The sequence below is a fragment of the Zalophus californianus genome, chromosome 2 (assembly GCF_009762305.2).
Source record: "Zalophus californianus isolate mZalCal1 chromosome 2, mZalCal1.pri.v2, whole genome shotgun sequence".
Lineage (NCBI taxonomy): Eukaryota > Metazoa > Chordata > Mammalia > Carnivora > Otariidae > Zalophus > Zalophus californianus.
Genome location: NC_045596.1, coordinates 42,716,697 through 42,739,343, shown reverse-complemented (window position 1 = coordinate 42,739,343; position 22,647 = coordinate 42,716,697). Strand labels below are relative to the sequence as shown.

The window sequence follows — 22,647 nt, the reverse complement described above, 5'->3', positions numbered from 1 at the left end:
TCTGTACTCCACCCTACCCCCTGGTCCGGGAGCCTCACTGTGAACCCCAGTCCACTGGGCTGGTCTTGATAATCACGTCGTCCTGACAACCCTTCTCCCTGGCAGACCAGACAGATCTGCTTCCTGGGGCCCTGGCCAGTAGCTGGAGGCCTAAGTCAACCCTTGGATATGGACCCCAACCCAATTAGGACCTGCATTTATGAGACTTCTTTGGACACTGTGATTTGGACTAATGGCCCCTCCCTGGGGGCCAGTTCTACAGTGGAGTCCTACAGAGGAGTCACCCCCTTGCCCTGACCCTACTGGGCTTGGCAGGCTCCTCTCTGCCGATCCATCTCACAGAGAGAAGGCAGAGATGTGGCCATGGAGGAAGCTAACTTCAGGGAGACTCAGCCCCAGATCATCCTTGCTGCTTGCCAGGCTTCGCGGCAGTCCCAGAGCTCATGACTGGGCTTACTTCTGATTCCCTTCTTGTGGCCCAGTGCCTGGCCACAATAGTACTGACCCAGCACCCCCCAAACCCTCTACAGCAAGCAAGAGCCAGTTTTTCTCATGCCCACTCCCCTCCCAAGCCCAAGGAGAGGACTTCACAGGACCACTATGCCTTCCTAGACCCAGAGCATCCCAACCCTGGCATCCCTACCCCCATGATGGACAGAATCGTATAACGCCCCCCTCCCACCAAATTCACATGTTGAAGCCCTAATCCCCATTGTGATTATATTTGCAGACAGGGCCTTTTAGGAGGTAATTAAGGTTAAATGAAGTCATTAAAATGGGGCCCTCACCCCACAGGACTGGGGTCCTTGTAGAGGAAGAGACACCCGCAATAGGCACACAGAAAAAGACCATGTGAGGACACATTAAAAAGATGGCCATCTGCAAGCCAAGGAGAGAGCTTCAGGAAAAACCAAACCTGCCAACACCTTCATCTTGGACTTCCAGCCTCCAGAACTGTGAGAAAACAGATTTCTATTGTCTACGACCCCAAATCCATGATAGTGTGTAACAGCAGCCTAAGCTGACCAAGACACTCCCCATGCTCAGCCCACCTGTCAGAGCCACAGTCTCAACTGACCTGGGGGTAGTCATTTGGTATATACTTCGTACAATTCGAAAATCAAACGTTATCACCCTTGCAGAAGTTCTAATTATCTAAGACGACAACTATCTATCAGCTAGAATTATTCTCTCTGTGTAATAGATGTCAAATTCTGTGGTGCAGCCTCGTGTACCCCCAGAAAAGTTCTGGGCACTTTGCTTATGTTATTTATCAATACAACTTTCTAACTTAACTTAGAAGCAAAACCTTTTTATGACTGAAATATTATTCAGAGTCCCTGACATACAAAATAACCAAAAAGGATGGTAGATCTGAGGTCAAGTGCTACCATAGATACCCAAAGCTCACAGAAACACTTTGCTAAAAGAACATAAACATAATTTTGAAATTGTCATGAGCAAAGGTAAGTCAGGGCACTCTGCCCAACCTTCCCTAGTCTCATAACACATTCCAAAAACAAAACCACAACTATACTTTTTAAATTACCTGGTTCATACCAACAGCAAGGGATGTCAAAATCACAAGGCTCCAAACTAATAACACCATGTGCTTCTGCCTAAATAACTGTATGTAGCTAACCAAATGACTGAGGAAGAAGGGACAAGAGTATCCTGAACGAAGAGGAAAAAAGAAGAGAGACTCATATGCAACTTGGACCTGGAACCAAGGACCACTATCATCACTTTCTCCTGCCTCTTTTCAAGGGCTATGCAAAGACAGGGGGAACTGGGACGTGGTCCCCTCTTCGGGACTGTGAAAACTAATGACTGTAGTCCTAGCTGGGTGTTAGCATCGCGTTGGTAATAAATTAATGGATCCAGGTGATGATCACTAATGGCTGTTAATGTCACAGAAGGGGAGACAACTGGACACTAGGTAGCTCCCAATGGACGTACACAGCACCGGCTTTGAAGCATGCTTGCCAAAAATCTAACCTGAGCCAGATCAAGGCTCTAGACTACCAGTTTACAGCAAATACAGGAGAGAAAGCACATGGTCAGACACACTACAGGATGCAATCAGCAACATTCTGAATGTGGGAACGTTACAGGCAAATACTCCAGTTTCTTCACAATTACTATGCAAGGGGGTAAGAAGGGGCAGGACAAACGTATAGAGACGTAGCAACTAAATGCCACGTGTGATTCTTACTTGGTTCTCAATTAGAACAAAACAAATGCAAAACTGTATTTATGAGAGAGTCAGGGAAATCTGAACACTGAATATCTGATGCTCTTAACGATTTCTTGTCAGTTGGTGGGGGAGGGCAAGACAACGGTACTGTAGTTTTTTTTTTTTTTAATAACTTAATAACCCCAGCTATTCTTTTAAATAGAGCCTTTATCTTTTAGAGGCACCATAATAGAATATTTATGGATGAAATGATATGATGTCTAGGATTTGTTTCAAAACAGTCCAAAGAGAGTAGCAGCCGAGTAGATATGGCTCTTCATGCAGTCCGGCCACGAGTTCATAAATGCTCAAGTCCGGTGACAGAGGAACCGACAGTTCACTATTCGACTTAAATCGGGCAGGTTAGAAATCTTCCATTATACAAAGTTAAAAAGAAGGAATAAAATCAGCCAGGAGGCGCCTGGGCTCCGTTCCCAGAGATTCTAACTTGTTGGTCTGGGTGAAGTGTGTAGATCAGTTTTCAAGTCTCCCCAGGTGACCCAAACTTGAAGCTGGGGTTAAGATCCCCTGACAGTCAGTATCAAATAGCCCAGTCTATCCTCTCCCTCAACTCTCCCCCTGGTCCCAGGACCCATGCAGAGAACAGCAAGAGAGGCTTATAGTATCTCAAGAATCAGGGCTGCAGTGACTGATCAAGCTACCTGGGGACTTGGGTCAAAGGCTCTCCACCTGGGAAGCACGTCCCTGCCTGCTCTACACCTCCCCCAACCCCACAGGGCCCACATTAGGATGGTCTGGGAAGCGTTTACAAAACGGAGCAGACCCCTTGGGGACTCCGGGACTCTGCAGCCGGCTGCCGTGGAACGGACGCAGCTCCGGGCGAGCCTCACCATCAGGTGCGCTGGGGAGCGGAGAGGGGGGGCCCTGCCGGAAGCCCTATACCTGTGTCTGTTCCTCTTGCCCAGGTCTTCCTCCTCAGGAACAGGGTCGATGTCGGGCAGGGGGATGATGTAGCCGCTGTCCGCGCTCAGCCTCTGCTCGTCCAGGCTGCCCTCCCAGTCCTTCAGCTTGTCTTCCTCGTTTTTGTAGGTGACGCCAATGTAGGTGTTGTCCGAGTCCACGCGCATGCGCGCCACGGCGGGGTGGTCGCTCTTCAGGAAGTCCAGATGAATCTTTTCATAACTCTGCAGACATTCATTTCACATGGTTAGCCAAGTGTCACGGCCCGAACTGCAAAAAGGATTCTCAGAACTTACTCCCTTTTAACCGTCTGTGTCTCCAAACTCCCTCCCCGATACGGGATTTAGACAACTGAAGGAGAGTCAGAGGTCAACCGTCCCCAGAGGTGTGGGACACGAACAAAGGGCCACCAATGACAGAGATCTCCCGCCATCCTGCCAGTGAGATCTCTCATTCACCTTAAGATCACAATGAGCCCGTTCTCTGAGTCAATAGCTAAGACTGTGCCTGCCCCCCCCAACACACACACCCACTCCCTTCTCTGGGACTAGCATGGACCCTTCTGGTCCCCATTACATAATCTCTCCAGGGCTTGGATGGGTCCCAATAAGAGGTGACAAGGACTTCCACTGGGAGCACCATCCCTGAAACCTTCCTGATCCTTAAATGTTGGAGAAATCTAACTCAAAGCTTACAGACCTTTGATCTAGAAAACCCCATTTTCAACAATACTTCCAGTCTCTTCCCACCAACACGTCTGACTTAAGGCAGCCAGAACTCCTCTGATTGACCTACCATAATTTCCTTCTGCCTCCTCATTGCTTCACTTCGAGGAGTTGTAATGGGCAGTGAAATAATCAACAGACAAAAGCATTTAACTCCCGGTTCAGCACACAACCTCCTAACACTGCTCCTCTTTGAGAAGAAGTAACAACTATGAAGACTCTACATGGCGACTAATCTGAATCTCAGAAATGGAGTTTATTATACAACTGTGTCTGGGGTTCCTTCACAGCATCTCAGCAGAAAGTTGTTTCATTCATTAACGTATCCTGCTTGGTTCCATGAAATTACATTTGTTCCTTTGAACAATGCTTCCTATCCCACAAAAAAACCAGCTGGAGCCACAAATAACAGCTGAGGTTGTTCCTTCCAGTCAGCTGGTAAAAGCCAATTTCACGTGGATTTAAGTGTATGCAAATGAGGCTGTGGATGCCCCGAGACTTCTAACTGCACAGTAGCTTCAGATACTCAAATATCTGGAGAATAAAGTGTTTACAGGTGTTGCACACTTAAGATGAAAGGGGAGCCCTGCGGAAAGGGGAGGGTTTTCAGACATCACTGCTACCAGGGGTCTGGGGAGCACTCCAGGAAACCCAGGCCACTGGATCAAGCAATCGTTTTCCTCCTCTGAAAATGTTCCTTTAAAACAGTGTTGAATGGTGCGGCTCACTCGCAGAGCTACCAGCTATTGACGTCTTCCCTTTGCCCATTCCTTTCCACCCATCTTTAAGGGGCCCAGACAAACCTTCTTATACTGTCCAGGCAGCAGATGCTCCACAATCTCACTCAGGTGGTAGAAGGAGGGTCTCTTCTCCGGCTCGCTGTGCCAGCACTTCACCATGATCTCATAGCTGCGGGAGCGCAGAACTCAGAGTGGGCACAGGGAGGGGTGTCAGGGCACCCCCCACAACCCACAGACCCACTGGGCATGAACACAAGGCCCACAAGATGGGGAGGGGGCTCACACTTCGCTGGTGGCGTGGTCAGGCTTGGCCATCCGGTACCCACTCTTGATCTTATTGTAGAAAGTAGAATCCACCATCATGCCAGGGTAGGGTGTGCCACCTGAAAACCAAGGGAAACCACCAGGATTAGCCAGCGGGTGGGACACTGCTGAAACTCTCAGGGTGACACAGAACCTACAGAAAACACCTGGGGATCCCCACTTGAAGTTCTGGTTCTTTCAAGGCAATAAAGTGTTATTATCTCCTCGACTTCACAGTTTGCTTCCCCAAATCTTAAATGTAACCAGGAATTCCCCTCAAATTTTAAATGTAAGCAGGACTTGGGGCGCCTGAGTGGCTCAGTCGTTGAGAGTCTGCCTTTGGCTCGGGTCATGATCCCAGGATCCTGGGATCGAGCCCCGCATCGGACTCCCTGCTCCGCGGGAAGCCTGCTTCTCCCTCTCCCACTCCCCCTGCTTGTGTTCCCTCTCTCACTGTGTCTCTCTCTGTCAAATAAATAAATAAATAAATAAATAAATCTATCTTTAAAATAAATAAATAAATAAATGTCACCAGTACTTAATGTTGGTCAAGTCCAGACACCTGAGACAAAACTACATCTTTAGAAAAAGCACGAACATGTTTTTCAATGTTTCTGACTATTGGATCTACATACATAAAGCAAAATAGAAAAGCAAGAGAAATTCTGAACCACTGAAGGCAAAAAAATCATTTTCACCAAAAATGTTCAAATAACGAGAGCAAAAGTCAAAGCTGCGGCTTGAAATACCTAGATAATTCTCTCCTTTTAATAGACCGTGAGACTCAGTCAAGCCACACACTGGGATGATCCACACAGTGACATCCAAGCAGGGAGAACCGGGATCAAAAAAGGAGATGAGGCAGAGAAGAAACCCTTTCCTACAGAATTCAGGACACCTTTCAGTGTGTATGGCCAAGGCCAGATGAAGCTTAGTTTCCTCTCTAAAGCCGTCCAAAATGACCGCAGGGCTCCCTTCCCCTTTCTCTTCCATGACAATTTTAAATCAGCAGCACACGGTTTATTGCTACATGAAGGTCTTACCTCTCCAGATGAACTAAGGTCAGGGTCGTGAATCACTCCTCCCTCAGGGCCCTCACCTGGCGGCACGGGGGGGTACCTGGGGACTGACTCCCTGAATGACCAGGAGGTTCCTCTCCTCCTCCAGAGCGATGACCGGGAAGGTGAGTCACACCCATTCGCCTGCCATACTACTTTTCACCTGAGCGTCGATCACCATGAAGCGACGGAAAGGTGACTCCCCACCGGTGAACCTACTTAACTCAAAGTCCCCAGCAAGAAAGCAGCTGGGGAGTGGGTGTCCTCAGGAACACTTGCAGTGGGAGAAAGTCACCCAAGCACAGCCCAAAGGAGTGGGGGGCACAGGCCAGAGGTGAGGGCACAGCCCCCCAAGACTCCCGGCTCAGTGCACATGGGGATACATCAGACACCACAAGTGCACAATTTGTGATTTAAATCAGCTGCTGCACTCTTGACTCACAGCACGTATCTTAGCATCGTCTACACCCTGGAGCTTGGAAAACAGTGCTTCCCTTCCCGTGTTGTTGCAAAACAACCCGAATGAGCAGAGATGTCAGGTCCATACCAAGGGAAAAGATCTCCCAGAGCAGAATGCCGTAGGACCACACGTCACTCAGCGTGGTGTAGAGGTTGTCGAAGATGCTCTCAGGGGCCATCCACTTCACGGGGAGAAAGGTCTACATGGAGAGACGGAGGAAAGTAAACCCAGCATACCCACTGATGACCTACAGCAGCAGAAATAGCAGGGGTTCTCTGTGGACTAATAATAACTTGCACTAATAACCTTGCCCACAAAATCTTCGTGTTTTTTTGTCCAGCGCTACGCTCCCCACACTCAGAAGAGTGCCTGGCACCTAGTGGGTGCTCAATAAATATCTGATGAAGGACGGATGGTCGATGTTGCCTCTTGTGTCCTCCCAAAGAATAACATCCAAAAATATTTAAGCCTGAATGTTTACCCAAAGAGTGAGAGCCCTGAATGGGCCTGTCTCCTATTTGCAGGTGTTCCTAGGAACAAAATTAAAAACAGATCCAGTGCTCTGAGAACCAGTTACATTTTTGAACTTTAAGAAATTGTCATTTCATAATCTGGAAGCCTCTTCTGTGAGGCTGGTGCCGGCTGCGGTGCAAACACTAAGCTGAGGCCGCCACATAAAGGGACCATGTTAGCATCCTTCAGCCCTCTACAATGGCAGACAAGATCACAGATTCATCGGCTTCTTGAGCAGGCGAGAGAGCAACTCCACCAACGTCCACTGATCTGTTTGGGGTGCCTAAATCTCCAGATCACGGCCACACAGTACACAAACCACATGAACCCTGGACACAGAGAGGTGGCCTTCTGTGGGTGGAGGCAGCAGCCCCGAGTGGTCTCACAACAGGTGCAGTGGCGTGATTTGTAATTGTACCAACAGGTGGCAATACTGAGCTACCACATCTGCTTAGAGGTAGAAGCGGTGGGGAGGATGGTCCGAGGGTTCATTTAGAATGACAGTCTTTCAGGAGATTGGGCCTCTAAGATCTATTCACTCAAATGGTCTTAAGTTTTAGGGGTCATAGATTCCATTTGCAAATTTGGTAGAAGTCAGAGATGCTCTGTCTGGAAATGAATGCATGTACTGAGGCACAGACGAGTAATAGCTAACACTTGCTAAGTGTTCATATGTACCAGGCACGGTTCTAAGCATTTAACATTAAAGTCACCGAATCACCCACGAAAACCCAGGAGATAGGTACTGTTATCAGGTCACTGCTACTGATAGGGAAAACTAAGGTACAGAATGGTCAAGTAACTCGCCCCAAAGCTCCACGCTAGTACATGCTGGAGCCAGTACTCACGCCCAGGCAGCCTGGCTACAGAGCTCATGCTTTTCATACTGATTCCCTGGAGCCCATTCCTGAATTTCATGGACTCCACGTTAAAAATATGGACCCTGAGTGGCCAGAAGCAACACGTAGCTTTAGAGATTGAGTGAGGAAAGGTGAGCATGTCAAGTGAGCAGAGAGAGCACATACACTGCCTTTGGACACGTAGTTTGAATCATGCATGATGTCTCTGGCCAGGCCGAAGTCACAGATCTTCACGATTTTCCCCTGCGCCAGGAGGACATTTCGAGCAGCCAGGTCCCGATGGACACACTGCATCGAAAGGGAAGAAACAACAGTCTGTCCATCTGCCACAAGACAACATCACCCCTGCAAGACTGACCACCTCCTGGTGGTGCTGGGAGCTGCCTGGCATGCGTTGGGGAGGCTGTCCCGGCACAGACAGCTTGCCTCCTCCAGGCTCTCCTCCCAACCACCCCCAAGAGGGAGAAAGCTCTAGAGCAGAGTAGATACTTGATGATATCAGACTCCCCACTACGCTTCGGGGGAAAAGGAAGAGAGAAGCAGCCATTGCTACTGGCCTCTTCAAGCGAGATCTTCCATGCTCACCTCACTCAGACCTGTGGCTGGATCCACAGAGAACTCTGTTCCATGAACGCACTTACATTTTTTGAAGCCAAAAATTCCATTCCTCGCGCAACTTGATAGGTAAAGCTCAACAAGTCCAACAAAGTAAGGCCTTCTGAGTTATCGTCTGAAAGGAGGTTTTTGACTTCCGAGTCTGCAGAAAAAGAATGAAGTGTGTTGGCCCTAGAGGACAGTGTGAAGCATCCCCCACGGGGACGCTCCCCTAGGGCAGCCACTTGTCAGGCTGCTCAGCCTTGTCCAAAGAACGGATCTAAAATTATGTTCCTATAGCATTTCCAGACCTCACGGGTGGGTATGTAAGCCATGCAGAGGTTCTACCATTAAAAAGAAATCTATCTGCAGAAATATCTCTCTGGTTTATAAACATATATATATATATATCCATAAGGACCAGTCTAGTGGGTTCTCACACATATCTTGTTGTTTGCCTCCCAAATTTCTTTTTTCAGCCTTAGTTAGCAAGTTACCTCAGCCACCTCTAACACACACACACACACACACACACACACACACACACGTACACACACACACACACACACACAAAATCTTCCATGATGAATATACATAAGGGCCCTTGAGAAAGTAGCTTCTAGGAATCCGCCCCCCCTTTGTTTTTTCCTCTTTTTAAAGCCACCTTCAGAGTGTTTGGCTCATTTCCTGAATAAAATCCAGCCCCAATCAGACTAGAGGTAACAATCTTATAGGTCAGTGCCAAGGACTTTGCCTTTAGTTCCTTTTGTAACTTGTCCACTTTCCCCAGTTAGTCCCATCTGGAAGGGTCCCAGGGTTTTCGAGGAAGGAGGTAATCTAGGCCAGCAGTTCTCATTTCTTTTTAAAAATTTTCAGGCAAGTGAAGAGTAGTTGCAGCCATTCATATTTTTCCTGCCAGCTAGGAGAAGGCCAGAAAGCAGTGGTCCGCCTGCCAACAGGGCCCGGGCTGAGCATGAATCAGGTTCCCCTGACATCTGGAGCCAGGTCCAGCCTGGGAAGCAATGTAAACTATTTTTAACAATACGGGAGGGGAGAGGAAGCACTGGTTCCGACAGCTCTCATTGGCTAATCTTTTAAAAGGGCTTGGAAGTGTACCCATTTGGCAATGAGAAGTGAATGGAACTTGGAACTGCAGCAATGGAAAATATTCTTATATACCGAGCTTTGCAAAACAAGCACATTCTTTTTTAACAGATTGTACCTTTCACTTAAGAACCCCGCAAGCATTCAGAGCATATCAGTGATTTTCGAAATAATTTCCATGGCAGGTCAACACTTTTGTGCATTGACTAATGGGAGGGCTCAGGCCCAATAACACAAAATTACAAGACATGTCAACATCGGACCCGATAGTAGTGTCTTCCCCACTCCAAGCCTGGGATTAGACAAGAACCTGGAAGGGCCACCCCCACCCTGGCAGAAGTGGGGTGGTCCATCTGCTCTGGGCATCGGCTAGGCTCCCTGGAGTTTATAAATCAATGCAGTCCTGCCACATGTTCATCTGTTTTGAAAGAGCAGACAGATCTTCCTTCAAACAATATTCAGTAGAAATACCTAACACTCTTGTCAGAAAAACACGACCTCCAATTGTCTACTTTCCAGTTTCTATCACAAAGTGGATATTTACAAAGCCAAAAGCAAGGGCTACTGAACTCCTAGATACCAGAGACTTATAGAATTAAAATTTTGAAAAAAATATTAGGAACCAATAGAAGATAGACAACTTTTAATTTTGCCAATAAGGGCACTTAATTTTTTTCCCCCAATAAGAGAAAAAAAAAAAATGATCACCATACTTTCATTAAAAAAAAAAAAAAGACACATTAACACCAAAAAAGGAAGATAAGTACATCAGGATAAACCATTCTTTAAAAGGATTACATTTAAAGTGTGAAAGTGTGTTGCATTAAGTCTTTATTCTTTTTCTTCTTTTCAATTCACAGGCCACAAACTTCTGAAAACACATCACAGATACAGTTGTGCAGACACGCAGTTAGGGACCACGGGCTGGCAGTTCTGCTCACCGTGCCTGCTCACCTTCCTCTAAGTATTTTTTTTTTTTTTTTTTTAAGTAGTCTCCATGCCCAGCATGGAGCCCAACACGGGGCTTGAACTCACGGCCCTGAGATCAAGGCCGGGGCTGAGATCAAGAGGCAGATGCTTAACCGATCAAGCCACCCTGGCACTCCTTCCTCTGGGTATTTTAAGTACAGGCTTCCACCACTATCTGAAAGTAGAGCATTCCTATGAACTCCTGTGTAAGCCAAAACGGTGTAAAGCAAAGAAGCACTTACTATTTCGTAAAACCCAAAATCCTTTTCGGACTTCTTTCAGTGAGTGAGAACGAGTACTAGTGTAGATCTTTCATCAAAGAGTGGCAGAAACCCAACTTTCGGAGAGCAGGGGAAATCTGTATCATACCAAACCACTGGCAGATGCAGAGAGTGGACAGTGACAGTTTTACCTAACATAGATTTCTTCTTATACGAGGCTGGGCGGTCATACAGCGATCTCTGGATGTCCGAGTATTTAGAAACCTCTTTCCTTTCCAGCATGGGGACATACTGTGTGGTGTCAGCTTGCTTCATGTCCATGTAGTCACCATTGTTTTCAAAAGATAAAATAACATAACTGTAACAAAAGAAAAAGAAACCTTATTCAGGGTGCCCCTTGGGAGTGGTCATTCTACCTTCAGTAGATGATGAGCAGGGGCCCATGTATGCAAGGCGGTGAGGCAGGTATGGGGCTAGCCAGGGGGGTGAGCAAAAGCAAAACCAATGTGCACCTTCCACGTGGGGCAGCCTGGAAGGTGAGATGAGCATTTATCAATAATCACACAAATACCTGGGTCATCTCAACTGAGGTGTGTCTGTCTTTATTCTTGCTCTGTTTTTCAACTCACGGGCCACAAACCCTGGGCCACACGACCACGTGGCCAGATGTTTCCTGCTCCTCAATAATTTCAGTGCCAATGTGGTGTCCATTGAGGAATTCAATATAAAGTGAACTTGCACTTTCTGATCTCACAGAACTTTAAAGCCACACAGACCTCTGTAGCTACTTGTAGTTTCCCGCAGTTGGGATTACTACCACTGGCTTGATTTCTAGGCCCAGGGTCCACAAGGAGCAGAATCTCAAACTTGGAGGTCCTCAGGCAGTTTCTCACAAGATACCAGCAGGGAAGCATCCCTGGCCAGAGCTGCAACTTACAGGTCTCAAGCAGACCACACATTAGCAGCAAAATGGCTCCCAGAATGACTCCAACTCTTGCCTCCGTTCAAACCTCTTGGCAAGGCCTCCCCATGTGATATCTGGTCCCAAACACCTGCGGGCAGGTGTGTCCCGGCTGCATCAGGGGACAACGGGGTAGGCTGGGGGACTCTAAGTCTTGCTGCCTGATGGCACGGGGTCTGCAGGCATGGATTCTATGCAGACACGGGCTCTCTCCACTGGTGAGGCTTGTAAGCCAACGACTCACAGCAGCATGTCCCTCTGCACCCACCTCCGTGTGCTGTCATCGGCAGGGTTCAATCCGAAAATGTCCAGCTCTTCCTTTGGCTTCTCCGGGTGGCGGCTCAGGAAGCTATCCCTATTCTTATGCAAATAGTTGACCAAATCCCCATAGAAGCAGTACTCGGTGATGATGTAAATAGGGCCTGCGGAAACCAAAACCAGTTAAGAAATGGGCATGAGAGGCACCTGGGTGGCTTAGCCACTAAGCGACTGCCTTCGACTCAGGTCATAGTCCCAGGGTCGTGGGATCAAGCCCCACATCGGGCTCCCTGCTCTGCGGGAAGCCTGCTTCTCCCTCTCCCACTCCCCCTGTTTGTGTTCCCTCTCTCGCTGTGTCTCTCTCTATCAAATAAATAAATAAATAAATAAATAAATAAATAAATAAATAAATAAATCTTTAAAAAAAAAAAAAGAAATGGGCATGAACACGAAGAACAGAAAAGCCATGAAATGCGATGTTTGCGCAGACAGGAGATGGTGCTCAAAAACAAGGAGCTTCCGACAATTCAGTGGAAGCCAGGCAACTCCGTTCAAGGGACTTAGAGTTGCTGGCATGTTTGGAGGTAGACAGGAAGCACTTTAAAAAAGCCTGGACAGTCTTCACAACTACAGGTCTTCTGTGAAAATCCTCACTCCCAGGTCAGGAAGCCTACCTGACTTGGTACAGGCTCCCAGCAAGTTCACAATGTTTAAATGCGGCCCCAGGTGAGTCATTATCTTCAGTTCCGACATGAGAGCTTGTTTCTCACTGGATCTGGCTGTGGCTGTTGAAGAAACAAATCACGTATCAGTTCAAGTGATTTCCCCTCACACAAAGCCAATGACATGGCTAATCCTATGATGGGATATCATTTCATTTACCGAGAGCCTTAAAGAGAAACACAGAGTGACCTGGTCTGGACTCTACTAACTAGTGCCTAGTCTTGAGGGTAAACAGAAGTCACCAAAAATAACAACTCTTGATTTTCCAACATACAGGCAATGAGAATAAATAACGTGACTGAGAAAAGAGCCTAAATACACACAAAACCTAGAATCGAAAGATCTGGTCCTAAATCTGGCATGTACTGGCTGTGTGATTTTGAGCAATTCACCTGACTAACCTCTATTTTCAAAAAAATCCCAGGAAAGGGCACTTACGTTTTAGCATCTTCACTGCCACTTTCATGACAGGCTGGGAGCGGCTTAACCCATAGGCAGTTCCTTCAACCACTTTCCCAAACGCACCAGATCCCAGGATACGACCTGTGAGCAATCAGAACCATTAACACAGGCAGACTGGGGCTTCCTCCCCTCGGTTTTATGCACCACAGCCAGCATGTGCAGGCGCCCAGTGGGGGCTGTTCTTTCAGAATGGAGTAAGCCTCATGGTTCCTGCAAGTCAGCACGTCAAGACCAGAACAGAGCCCACAGGAAAGGAAATCAGTACAATTGCTTTTGTCAAATAACATCTGTAGGGGGAAGGGAACCACAGGCAGGAGTAAGGAGGGTGCATCCTTCCCTGGTGTGAACATTCTGTCTCCCAGCTCCAGTGCTGGGCCAGACCGCAGGCTCCAAGGCCCTTGTTTCCTGTGGCTCTCGCCCAAACCCCCTGCTTCTCTACCCTTCTGTTCTCCACATGCAAACAGAGGCATCTTTTGCATCAATAAGTCCTTATCCACTGGAAATACTTCGGTATTCGAGACATCACTGATTCCGAGGCGTGACGAAGTGAACTTTGGGCTGCTGTCCTTGCTGCCTGCTTATAGGAAGGGCCAGGACCGTCAGAGGCTAATGGCGCCCAGCGGGAGCACACGCTTGGCTCCATGCTGGAAGCGACATAAGGAAATGGAAGCTGCCGTCCCCACAATCTAAAAGGAATGTGTCCCCGAGTGTCAGTCTCACCACGGTGAAACAAGCCAGGGCAGCGGGGGGGGGGGGGGGGGGTTGCGGGGGAGAGACTCGGCTCATAAGGGACTAACAGCCAGCAGTGCATGTTTGCATGTTTGCATTGTGAGAAACTACCTGGAAAGGTATGGCTGCCTTAGGGGAACACACAGGAGCAGAGAGACACAGAAATGCCTCTTAGCATATTAGGGATGTTGCCCTCCCCCCACCATTTTACTACCTTAAGTTCCTTGGCTCTTTTTGTAAAACTGGGGGGTGGGGGAGGGGAGTAGGGGTGGGATTGGTGGTGGGGAGAGATGATAAAGAAAACTTCGTTTCCAGGTACAAGTAGTTGAAATTGGAAGTAGCTAGGACATCCTGTCTGATTTCAGTTTAAGTAACTCTTTAAGAAGACCTAACCTTGTATTTTGGAATGAGACAAGTGGATCATTAAACACTGCCTCTGGCATCCTCCAACACACATGGTTAGCGTACTCCCAGTGACACAACCTCTAGCTCTAACTTTCACTTGTCTTTTTTTATCTTTTATTTAAATTCAATTTAGTTAACATATAGCATATTATTAGTTTCGGGGGTAGAATTTAGTGATTCCTCAGTTGCAAATAACACCCAGTGCTCATTACATCAAGTGCCCTCCTTAATGCCCATCACCCAGTTACCCCATCCCCCCACCCACCTCCCCTGTAGCCACCTTCAGTTTTTTCCTTATAGTTAATAGTCTCTTATGGTTTGCCTCTTTCTCTGTTTTTATCTTATTTCATTTTCCCTTCCCTTCCCCTATGTTCATCTGCTTTGTGTCTTTGTCCTGTTTTCATTCATTCAGAATGTGATTTAAAAAAAAAAAGTCCTTGAACTAAAGCTTCATGTACTCGGTCTCAGCCTAAGATTGAAATATATGAAAAGTTTGTGATAAGTTGACTTGATTATTTTTACATGTTTCGCTTTGAAAAGTACCTATATTTTTATATTCTATATTCTAAATATACATACTCTAAGGAAGTATCTAATACATCCTCAGAATGGACTACTTTAAAATACCCCTTTGTGGTTGTCCTCATTCAAATCTCATCTGTTCCTTTTCAGTCACAGAAACTCATCCCATCAATTTGTGTGACTCCCAAAGCAAAGTCATCTCGATGAGTCTCTTTGGCAGGACCTCCTCACATTCTCTTCTCCTCTTGTAGAATTTTCTTTAACCATAATTTGCTGTAGAACAAGATTTTTATTTTTTTATGTTTTTATTTTTTTAAGATTTTATTTATTTGAGAGTGAGAGAGAGCACGAGCGGGGTGGGGGAGGGGCAGAGGGACAAGCAGACTCCCCGCTGAGGGCAGAGCCCGATGTGGGACTCGATCCCAGGACCCCGAGATCATGGCCTGAGCCGAAGACAGACGCTTAACTGACTGAGCCACCCAGGCGCCCCTGGAACGAGATTTTTTAAAAACCACGGCAGTGATGCAATTAACTCGTTTTCAAGACAGAAAAATACTTCTGAAAGCCAATTTCTATTGCCTAGCTCTTACCAAGCACAAGCTCAGATCCCTTATTCCTGCACAAGGCTATAAAAAGTAGTTATGTCCCAATCAAAGGGGAGTCTTGGGAGATCACCCCAGGAGGCACTTACCAAGCACGAGTCCATCCCTTGGAAACTCCCATCTTGAGTCATAAGGCAGCTGCATCGGGTCCACGTAAATATATTCATGTCCATCAGGGCTGATGGATTCAATGACCCTCCAGCGAATTTCATACCTCGGTTTCTACGAATGACCAGGACAGGTAACTAGTGAATTACCAAAGCCCAGATGCACCAAAGCTTAATGGCAGCAAAGTGACCAGACACAGCAGGATCAACCACATTCCTTCAACACATAATTACTGAGCTCCTTCTCCGTGCCACGCGCTGAACTAGGCTACTCTTCTTGTTCTTACTGGCTTCAAAGGTTTTTAGTTCTTTGGGAAAAATACCTACCTGTTTCCAAATGACAACCAGGACAATAAGTGAGATGATCACAATCACCAACAGCACGAGGACCGCAGCGGCGACGGTGAGTTCAGAACGCAGCGCTGAAAGAGAAAGACACATGAGGAAGAATTCGCACAAACACGCAGGAGGGTGGGAAGGCGATGTGGTTGTGTTTGGGCCAGAAATCTCTCACTGCTGGTGGAAAAGCATCAAGGCTGCCTGGCTCATTTTCAGGATGGGCGATACCATCTCTCGATCATCTACATACATGAACCTACTCCAGCTCTTCCCTTAGAAGAGAAAGGGGACAAAATTCAATCAGGGGAATGCAATTTGGCTCCAAAGGTACCGCACCATTTAACATTCCAGACAGAATGTGGACTGGAATATAAAGACTGATAAATGAGATTGGAAGTCACATAAGTTCAGTTTATTTTGAAAGGTGGCATTTTTGTTTACACTCTACTTGGGGCTTTGTTACTTTTTTTTTTTTTTTTTAAAGAATTCAACCTGTCTCGACAGTTGTAAGGAGCAACAAGGCAGAAGATCCTCCTTCCCCATCTTCCATCCCCACACTCAGACTACAGAGATGGAGTAGCTATCCTGCTAGACAAGCAGGATGCCTCTGCAAGGTGCAATTGGGGGTCAGAATCCGAAAGAAAGGGCTCCCATGTGGATGCCCGGCGAAGGCCCTTTAAGAGCATTCAGAGCTGAATTTCTGCCTTGGGACCATCACTCCTTTTGGACCCCATCTGGGATTCAAAGTTCTGCATGGAGGAGGAAGGGGTTGGCTGATGACTAAGAGCAACTCACTGGGAGCCACCAGCTTCAGCTCTCGGCTCTCGGCCCCAAGGAGATTCTTGGCCAGACATCGAACAGCGATGGTCTCCTCCACCCTGGTGAATGTCACTCGGCCCTCCACAGTACTCCTATCTCGGGGGTGGACCTCCGTGATAATGTTTGAGATATTGTTGGCCAAAATCGCCCATGAAGTTTCATTATTACACCTGGAGAGAAAAAGAACATAAATACAGAGCCAGTTATCAGGATAATGGAGGTGAGCAAAGCAGTGAATCACCTATGGTGGCAAGCAGCTCTGACCTTGCCTACATTTGGGGGTGCTACAGGTGGACTTTCGTATTTTATGTGCTTATTAATAACACTGAAACTTGTTTTGCACAGACCCAAAAGAGGATAACCTGTATGTGGATAATTGAAAGTTAACCGTTTATGAAGCACGCAAGGTAGAAATAAGTTCCATCAAATGTTAACTACCAATCCCAGGGCTTGAACTCATGAGCCAACTGAACAGACCCACTTCAAGAGTGTTTAACTATCCCAATTGCCCACCCCTTGAAAAAGCCTGGCCCCTTCTTCTCTCCTCACCTGCACTGTCAAGAGCCCCTCAGGTGTCACTAGGGTTGGAGTGATCCCCTGGCTGAGTTAATGAGACCTAGATCCAGCCCCAGTCAAGATCCAAGATCAAGATCCCCTAAGAAGGGGAAGGTCTAGGAGTCTCAGCCTCCGAGAGAAACAGTCGAGGCTTCTGAATGCAAGCAGTCACCATGGGTGGAAGCGTGAGCATGTCACTCGAGTGCCCATCAGAGAAGATGAACAGATCGGGGGGTAAAGGAGGAACTGGTGAGTTAACTCCCCCCAAACAGCAGGTAGGCAAAGGAAGCAAGCGGTCACCATGGGCAACATTGTCATTTATGTTCACATGCCAATCTAGCTACCAAAAAAAGTTCACCCTGTAAGAAATATAAGGTGAAGTGGGCCAGGGGAGTAAAAATCCTCTTGGACCTGTGGCCCTTTAAATTCATCTTCTTTTCCGATTAGGCACCCTTGGAGAATCTGGTGAGAGCCAGGGACCTTCTCCTTACAGCTCTTCATGACCACGTGGGTGCATAGGCACGCATACCATGCACGCATGCACACCAGGCCCGTGCTTAGGACCCCTATCCTGTAGTTTATGAGACTTAGGCCCAGGCAGAATCACAAATACAAAAGAAGGGCCAGCCAAAGAAAGCAAATGCATCTGAAGTTCTTTGTATCAAGGAATCAACATTCTGACCACCAGTGAGAAAGAAACCTCTTGTTTCCGTACTTCTTAATATCCTTGCAGATCATCCACTCAATATCAGGAAGAGGCGTCCCTTCAGCGGTGCATCTCACGGTCTGTCCCCCCGTAGAGCCATGGTGGTCATCAACCAAGTCCAGAATAGACGAGGGAACTGCAAGAGGTAAAAAGAGATCAGAATCGAATGGTCTGGGTCCCAGAACTCCCGTGAGCCACGGTTCACAGAATTCAGGTTCAAGAAATTGTCCACGTCGCATTCGGACCTGCCAAGCGAGTAACCACCCAAGAAGGGGCTGAAAGCAATTATGTGCATAATCATAATGCTCCACTTTGAGTAGACCCACTTGGTTAAGAGCATTTTCACAGTTTCAGTGTTTAGGGATTTGTATCCTGTGGTGTTCTCAATCTGGAGTGAGAAAAGTAAAAAGCCCCTGTGGTTATTTGGCTTGAAAGGCAAGGAGGCTCTTAAAATTGTATTACGGCTTGGGGTTCAACTAATGGATTCAGCTAGAGTATAATCTAAAGCAGCATTTACCAAAGTGCATCTGTGGAATGTCACTAGGTTTAAAAGATTTTTTTTTAATCCATGATCAAATAAATTAGAAATATGCTAATACTTATATCACAGATTTACTGTGAGGGTCAAGTGAGTCCCCTAACGCAGTCCCAGGCATATGGTAGGTACCCAGTGAACCAGGGGCTGGACCTGAACGTGAATAGACCAAGGCACTCCCTCCTGGTAAGGGCCACTGTGCAATGCCTTGAGGGAAGCTAAGCGAAAAGGCCAAAACTCTCTGGAACAACCTAAGGTCATCTGGACCAAAATGCATCACTTTACTCTTCCAAGAACTGGAGGTGCCAGACTGAGAAGCAGGTGGTGCTGTAAGCTAGGAATTCCCCAGACGGTTTCAGAGCAGCCTGGACTTCCCAGAATTGTGTGAACTCATAGCCCAACAAAGCTCTCCCTGACAGGTGACGCCTTCATCAGCTACTTCTCCCATAAAGCGTTGCTTTTCTCTCCACCCCCGGGGGAGAAAAGTGCCAGGCTCTCCTTGGGGGACACTCGTTCACTCCGTCACGGAGCTAACATTATCCTTCTACTGCCTGATGCACCTTGAGTTAAGAGTTCGAAAGTATAGCTCTTCACGTCGTCTTCATTTTGAACGACAATCGTGTAATGGCCACTGTCTTCCTCCTTAGCGCGGATCAGCTTTAATTTGCTCCGATACCTGAAACGAAAAGGACTTTGTGTCAGCCAGCCAGAGCCAAACAGATGCCAACCGTTCCAACAGGTGCCACATTCACTTTAAAGTCTGTTGTAAAAAGCAAAAACGTCTTTGTTTTCTTGTCCATATCTTCACTTTTCGGGATTTTCCGTGCTCTTTCTACACAGTGAAGGTCTGACTTACAGACACTTAATTCTTAAACAGAAGCCCAGACATCCTGAGACGAGCAACAGGACACAGTCTACACACTGACATGGAGAGGTCTCCAGAGCTCTCCAGACCTCCAGGAGAGGTCTCCTCCAACAAGGATTCCTACTTGTTGGTATTTGCTTAAAGAAACTCTGGAAGGTTTCAGAAGAACCTAATGAAACTAATAAAAGTATTTCCCTCTGCCTGGGGAGGCAGGGAGACCCGGGCAAATGGCGGCAGGAATGGAGCAAGGCTTCTTACAAAGCACCTTCTTAATGCTTAAATACTAATAAAGTACAAGATTCTGTCACCTTTTAAAAAAATAAATTAGAAAAATCTATTTCTTCATACTTTATTAAAGGGAAGTTTCCCCTAAAGATTTCTTCCATGTGTTATAAGTGACATTTGGCTCTGTGTGTTTGTATGGGTTCATCAATAGAGTATTGCCCATTTGATTGACCTTATTTATAAAACATCACAGGGGCACCTGGGTGGCTCAGTCGTTAAGCGTCTGCCTTCGGCTCCGGTCATGATCCCAGGGTCCTGGGATCGAGCCCCACATCAGGCTCCCTGCTCATCCGGAAGCCTGTTTCTCCCTCTGCCGCTCCCCCTGCTTATGCTCGCTCTCTCTCTCTCTCTCTCTCTCTCTCTCTCTCTCTGTCAAATAAATAAATAAATAAATAAATCTTTAAATAAATAAGTAAACATGTAAAGCATCACAGTGCCAAAAAGCCACGGGATGGATGGGAAGAGAGCTGGTCACAAAGCGAGACGAGCTCCGGCATCCCTGAAATTCTCCACGCCTCAGCATCCTTCTGTGTAACGTGGGATAACTGTATGCAATAGCACAGTGCCCTTTCCAAAATTAATTAAATGAAATTATATGTGTGGAAGTATTTTGAGGGCCCAAAGTATGCTGTACATGTAGAGTCTTCTAGCCTAAAATGCCGGGCACCAGCACCGGTAATGGGGCCACCACGGGCTGGTTTGTCCTCTGCTGGCACTACACTCACTGGACGTGCTCCAGACCGGGGCTTTCTTAGCGAGTCCCCGTAGGCACTGCTGGCTACTGGTCACCACACGATCATCTGTCATTTGTTGTCTCCACTCGCTCAGCCAAGGAAATTGGTGGAGCCACAGGTGTAAGCTTCAGGAAGCCACATCCCCCATCTGGCGTATTCACCCTTGTGTTCCCTCGCCCACAGTGGGAACGAGGCAAATCTGTGCTAGAGGAATTCCTGAATCACTTTCACAGGAGGCTTTCCTGAACCTCTCCGTTGGTGAGCTTCCTCTTGTCATGACCGTCGATTATGGCCTGCGTACCACGCTCCTACAAGTGTCCCAAGTGTTCGGTGTGCAGGATTACCCCGTTCCTCTTGGGCGTCACAGCCTAATGGAAAGTTTGCCACTGCCCACCTCTTGGCCCACCTTCATCCTGTGTCGTCAGAAAATCCCTCCAGATTCAGCAATCGACACTTTTTCCATCGCTGTTCTCCAGAGGCTGTAAAATGCCATTTTCTCAGATACTACTTCTCAACGACACACGGGATTTAGCTCAGAAAGAAGAAAGCAAATCCCGAGGTTAAGTGAACCAGTGAGAGAGGGTCTGCCCCTCTTCCCTGAAGGCTAGAAATAGAGGACTGACATATGTCTCTCTGGGATGGTTTCTGATAAGGGTGCAGGGCCGGAGTACTTGGTGCAAGATGTACCTTCTGCTCTGGGATTCAAATCAGAGCTTAGAATTGCAAGAGACCTCAAGATATCATCTGGTCTAACTCCTTGCCTTGAGGGATGTAAGGTATTATTAACCCTACATTACAGACGGGGAAACTGGGGCCAAGGGGACTTACTCCACCCCTTGTTAAGAGATGAGAGCATTAGACCATCTCATCAGAGGGCAGGGATCCAAACTAGTCGTTGCACATTTTCTCTAAACCAGATCTCACCAGACACTACTCTTATTTCCGGTGGAGGCCTCCCTGGGGCAAACGTGTTTCAAATGAAACCAATGACGTTTTGCTTCGTGTAGGTTTATGTGACAACTGCCTTGCAACTGGCGTCACCATACATGTCTACTTGCCATACAGATGGTGGATGTCATGGAATATATCCAATCCAAGTGGGTCCAACTTTACATCCTTTCCTCCATCCCTTCCTGGATGCAGGAAATGATCTTATTGGGAACAGAGCTCTTTAGTTCTTTTTTGTTATTTTATTATTAAATATTTATCAGCACAGTATTAGCACATGGCAACGTTATCATTAAAGGTACTTGATTTCAAGTATCTCCTGTGTCAGACTTCTCATTTTCTAGATTGAGTCTTGTTTTGTGTTGTAAGACATGCACAAACCTCAGTCTATCTAGAGAGACACAGTAAAAAGAAATGCATACTTGGGAAGGGTGTTTCTTTACCTTATTTCCTGAATCCTTTCTATGTCCGTGGTGATCTCCGTGAGATTTTCAATCAGAGTCAGGTTGTCCTTCAGCCAGGATATCCTGGGAGGGGGGTAGGCCTGCACGTCCACCACAAAATGTTTGACTTCATGTAGGTCAACAGCTTCCAACGGGCTGAAGTTGGGTTTGATTTCAATGAACCCTTTCTCTGTACAGGGAAGAGTTTCCATTAAGTAATGATTACCACGCGGTAGATCCTGAGCAGCAGGGATAACTGACATTTTAGAAAGCAGAATGTACCATGGACAGAAATGGTGACTTTCTTCATCTCTTTGACCTCCTTGGTGGCCTGGCGGGCAGCACATTCATAATCTCCACTATCTTTCACCGTGGCCTCGGGGACCCTCAGAGTGTACACCAATTTGATGGACGGGACCTTGATTTCCTCCAGCATGGTGATGCCTTTGCCTTTCTACAGCAGAAGGGGAGGAAAACCACTTTAAAAAGCTAGCTCCAGAGAGTGAACCCTCATACACACCATGGGTGGGGATGAGGTGCTAATGTAAGTTCTTGGATTGTGATGTCCTTCCCCCGCCAACCCCACGGGGCTGTTGGTAAGGGGGTGGGGGGAGCTGTGCATGCACGGGGCAGAGGCTAATGGGAAATCTCTGTACCATCCACTCAATTTCACTACGAACCTAAAACAGCTCTAAAAAATAGTCTAATAAAAAATTTTTCTTAAGCTAGTGCCTTAGAAAATCACGTTTTAAAAGGATATTTAATGGCATAGTAAGGTGTTTGTGATACACTGCCAGAGGAAAAATGATGTGACAAAGTGCTATTTAAAGTATAATATCTATTAATGATTACATTTATTTTGTATACAAAGTATTGAAAGGATTTATCTTCCTAGAATATAAATGGTGATGTCCTGGGAAGTGGCTTTTCCTCTGTTTCTCTAAA

The 22,647-nt window shown here is 46.9% G+C and overlaps 1 protein-coding gene across 4 annotated transcripts in view; it reads right to left on the bottom strand.

The window, feature by feature from the left end:
* Positions 1-22,647, bottom strand: part of PDGFRA (platelet derived growth factor receptor alpha) — a 45,703-nt gene that overhangs the window by 5,041 nt on the left and 18,015 nt on the right. For all 4 annotated transcript variants that reach the window (XR_003520986.2, XM_027600009.2, XM_027600010.2 and 1 more), the window contains exons 6-22: positions 21,985-22,156; positions 21,703-21,892; positions 18,988-19,103; positions 17,902-18,028; positions 16,608-16,801; positions 15,801-15,895; positions 15,456-15,588; positions 13,085-13,189; positions 12,598-12,708; positions 11,934-12,087; positions 10,896-11,062; positions 8,458-8,573; positions 7,982-8,104; positions 6,531-6,642; positions 4,906-5,005; positions 4,686-4,791; positions 3,140-3,381 (exon numbers count right to left, since the gene is read on the bottom strand). Coding sequence is in view for 3 of the 4 variants with exons in the window: in XM_027600009.2 (XP_027455810.2) it covers positions 3,140-3,381; positions 4,686-4,791; positions 4,906-5,005; positions 6,531-6,642; positions 7,982-8,104; positions 8,458-8,573; positions 10,896-11,062; positions 11,934-12,087; positions 12,598-12,708; positions 13,085-13,189; positions 15,456-15,588; positions 15,801-15,895; positions 16,608-16,801; positions 17,902-18,028; positions 18,988-19,103; positions 21,703-21,892; positions 21,985-22,156 (2,363 nt within the window). In the remaining variant the exon portion in view is untranslated. The remainder of the gene's footprint in view (positions 1-3,139; positions 3,382-4,685; positions 4,792-4,905; positions 5,006-6,530; positions 6,643-7,981; positions 8,105-8,457; positions 8,574-10,895; positions 11,063-11,933; positions 12,088-12,597; positions 12,709-13,084; positions 13,190-15,455; positions 15,589-15,800; positions 15,896-16,607; positions 16,802-17,901; positions 18,029-18,987; positions 19,104-21,702; positions 21,893-21,984; positions 22,157-22,647) is intronic.